General features: G+C 51.5%; 1 protein-coding gene across 1 annotated transcript; it reads right to left on the minus strand.

The window, feature by feature from the left end:
- Positions 1-1,480: 1,480 nt before the first annotated feature.
- Positions 1,481-2,766, minus strand: LOC119277045. Its single transcript, XM_037558254.1, has one exon. The coding sequence runs from the start codon at positions 2,314-2,316 to the stop codon at positions 1,744-1,746; it is 573 nt and encodes a 190-aa protein (XP_037414151.1). The 5' UTR covers positions 2,317-2,766; the 3' UTR covers positions 1,481-1,743.
- Positions 2,767-3,821: the final 1,055 nt, after the last annotated feature.

Genomic DNA, 3,821 nt, shown 5'->3' on the forward strand with positions numbered 1-3,821 from the left:
GGGCTCGGCTTAGGTTGAGCCCAGCTGCAGCAGGACTGGTAGTAGTGGAGTGTGCCTTTAATTTATTTGCCCATGTGTGCGTGTCTGTGTATCAAATCAAATACTCCAGCAGTGCGACTACTAGTGTATTGGACAGTGATGATTCAGCATCATATATACTCCTTAATTTACCTTGTACTATTAATTAACTAATCCATGAAAATCATCATGGACATATCAGACTAAAGTGATAATCAAATTAAAGGAGTAGATTCGTCATATATAACGGACATGTGTTGATTGTAGATTGTTTGCTCCTCGTAGATAGTACTACCAAAGATATGATGCGTTCAACTGTCCACGTGTGCGCCGCTGATTCGTGGGAGGAACAAATAAGACATCCTTAGGCTGGTCATAGTGGGGAGTAACTTAGACTAGTGTCATGCATATGACACTAGTCTAAGTTACTACCTTCATAATGCAAAGTAACATAATAATAGTATCATAGATGGCTTCATTTACTAGCTCATAGACTCATCTTGTCTTGTAAAGCGCTATGTTACAGTAACATATTATGTTACCACCTCTCATTAATTACTTGCCACATAAGCAGTATTTTCTCGAAAAGCGCTATGTTACTAGCTAAGTTACTCCCACTATGACCAGCCTTAGATAAGGGAGGGAGGGAGGGAGTGGCCTTGCTCCCGTTTGATGGAAGGAGAGAAAGGAGGACAAGGAACACATTGTACGTGCCCATCTTTACGTCAAATCCATAACGCCAAGGCACTAGTAGCCAACAGCTACTAGCAACGAACCATAACCCATACGGAGAAGAGAGAAATCATTAAAGGAAAAGCAAGGCCCTCCTAACGAATCATAAGCTCCATTAGATTGGAGGCTCGGGTTTATCCTCACCACCCTAATCTCCCTCCTTGGTCTTTGTTGCTTTAGTTTTTAGCAGTGGTTGCAACGGTGGTTGGGTGGCGAGTATGCGTCCGCCCATGGCACCACACCACGGCTTAAAGCTCTCTCTCTCTCTCTGCTAGTGGAGGGGGAATGGGGCCTTGCTGGCAATCATTGGTCTACTCATTGATTACTTGCGCTCAGAACTTTCGTGCACTCATGATGATCAGAACAAGATGCATGCTCTGCAAGCTCGCCGCTCTGCTCACTTTCTCCTTTCTCTCGCTTCCATCTCCGACGACAAAAGGGCGAGTGAAATATGGAATGTAGGCCGCTGCACGGAATTCTAAGATTTTCTTTACAAACCCGCACCAGTATCAATGGCCCACTTGGAGGAGTACTTTTCTGGAAAAATAGAAGGAAAAAATGGAGTTCTTGCTAGTAGCAAGTGCGAGCATAGCATGTGTACAGGAGAAAAGGTAGGGGGCGATCCATCCATCCGTTGGTACGATTTGCACGTCTTTCCTGGAGGTGTTTGAACAAAATCGGAACGTAGATTGCGCTGCTTAGTCCCACAGCTGCTGTAATTAGGAAATCGTAAAGAGAAAGATGCATCGTACGTACTAGCAAAAATTGTATCTTTTTCTTCACAAAAGGCATCATTCACCCTGTAAAGAGAGCAGGGGGGAGGGTGATGCTCGCTCTAAAGGAGTCGGGCCGGGGAAAGATGGGCGAAAAATAAAAGAGGCCGAAGCGCAAGCAGAGGGAATTAACAGAAGAGGAAGTAAACTAGAAAATCGAAAGGAAGAAATGAAAAGAAGAAGAAGAAGGAAAAAAGTGTGAAACAAACACCTTGTCTGATTACAAGTCATCCTCGGTGATGCTCTCCAGGTGCGGCCGCCACACGGCCACGCGCCCGCGCCGCCGGTCCCTGGCCGTCGACGCCTTCTCCTTCATGATCTCCGACAGGTACCTCTCGTTCGCCAGCAGCCGCTCCTTCTCGCCCTCCGCGCTCTGCAGGGACGCCGCTGGAGCGTTGTTGCCGGCGGCGGCCTCCCCGGACTCCTTCCTCCTCCGCCGCCTCCTCGCCGCTGGCGCGGCCGCAGTTGGCGCGGGCGCGGGAGCCTTGGGCTTGGCGGCGGCCTTGTCCGGTGCCGGGGCCATGACCGGCATGAGGAAGTAGATCTTGCCCTTCTGCAGCTCGGCATTGGGCGGCAGGATGACGGGCTTCTGCACGACGATGCCGCCGCCGCCGTCGGAGGGGCAGGTGGAGGGCGGCTTCCGGAGGACGTGCTTGGGGTAGGCCTTCATGATCTCGCCGGCGAGGACGGGCTCGCTGATCTCCTCCACCCGGCCGTTGGAGTGCACGATGCGCACCACGTCCAGGGCGCCGCACGGCAGGATGCACGCGATGCAGCACCGGATGGTCTCCATGACGCCCACTCAACTGAACCGACCGACGACCGGTCAACCTCTACCCCTCTCCCGGACCGACCCTTGCTCTTCCGCTATCCCTGTCCCCGTCGCCCCCGGTCGGCCGCTGCGCCGAGCTGGCGAGAGCTATCTCATAAGGCGGCCAGCTACGGTGGGAGGAGCTGGGTGATGTGCACGCTACACCGACGAGCGAGGGAGCTGGGAGAGAACCTCACCTGGTATCGGGTCCTTTTGGTGCGGGTATGTTCGAGCTTTTTATATAGGGGGTACCTTGGCAGGATCCTGGGCGAGCTCTGCTGTAGGGATACTATATAGACGACTCTGTATTTGTGTGCAATGGTGTATGGGGCAACTGGTTCTGTTCTTTCTGCTGTGTCTGCGCGGCCTAGCTCCTGATCACTCGGGTACTCACCAGTCAACAGTGCTACTGCCGCTCCTGACGACCACACAACTACGACTCACTCGCTGCCTTAATTTGCAGAGCGAATTTATAGAGTGAATGAGCATCAGGGGGGGTCGATGTGCAGCAAGAAGAATTAGGATTGAGCGTGTCTCTACTCATTTTAGTTTTTTTTTTTTCATTTCTCTTATCGTTTTGGCTTTTGAGAGGGGCCCCGTGCCTAAATCATTGCCACTCCTCAATCGTGTACTTTGGTTAAGGCTAGGGGGCTGGCTGCTTCTCATGGGCTCATCATGCCATGCGAGGGGAGTGGAAGGCGCTCTGTAAAAATTCAGCTTGGTCCATCCAATCGGCGCGCGTGTGTAGCATCGTAGTACGGTGATTTCAATCTGCAAAGAAGGCACGTAGTACGTGCGGTGATTTGAGGGCTAGGCCTGCATGGACCGCATGGCGCACGCTAGCTGCCGCCGTCACTGTTGGCATGATTGAAGGCCGCTTGATATGTTTCTCATTTAGAGACCCGTAGCGGACAAATATGCATTCAATTAGGGGACAAATACCATCGGAGAAGGAACTGTGTCTCGCGCCCATGCCAATACGCATCTCAGGGAATTCAATTGAACCAAAACGAAAGCTCTCGCTTGATCACGTCCAACAGTTTTCTTTTTATACACCATCATTCTACAAAACTAGAGGGTTGACAAATGCCGCATGATGTGCATTGTATTTCCAAAGATGAGAAGAGAAATACATGATCTGCACACATATCCTTCTCTGAAAGGAATTGTTCATGGCATTACCACGCAAGGCACGGGCTTTGGCTAGAGGCATAAGCGCATCTCCAGCGACCCCCAAACTGTCCGCGTCCGTCCCGACCGCTTCTAACATTTCGTGTCATCCAACACGGATCTGTATCGGTCCGCACAGCGGTCCAGACGTAGTTTCTCTCGTAAACCGAAGACAAACACAGAGGATTTTTTGTGGATGTCCAGACAGCACCCACGCCCGCTTCTAACTGCACTAGCCCACCCATACCCCCTCCTCCCTCGCCCGCGCGCATTCCCGCCCGGCACCAGCTGCCAACATTCATGTCACTGTAGAGAGG

Source organism: Triticum dicoccoides, chromosome 3B, assembly GCF_002162155.2.
Source record: "Triticum dicoccoides isolate Atlit2015 ecotype Zavitan chromosome 3B, WEW_v2.0, whole genome shotgun sequence".
NCBI lineage: Eukaryota > Viridiplantae > Streptophyta > Magnoliopsida > Poales > Poaceae > Triticum > Triticum dicoccoides.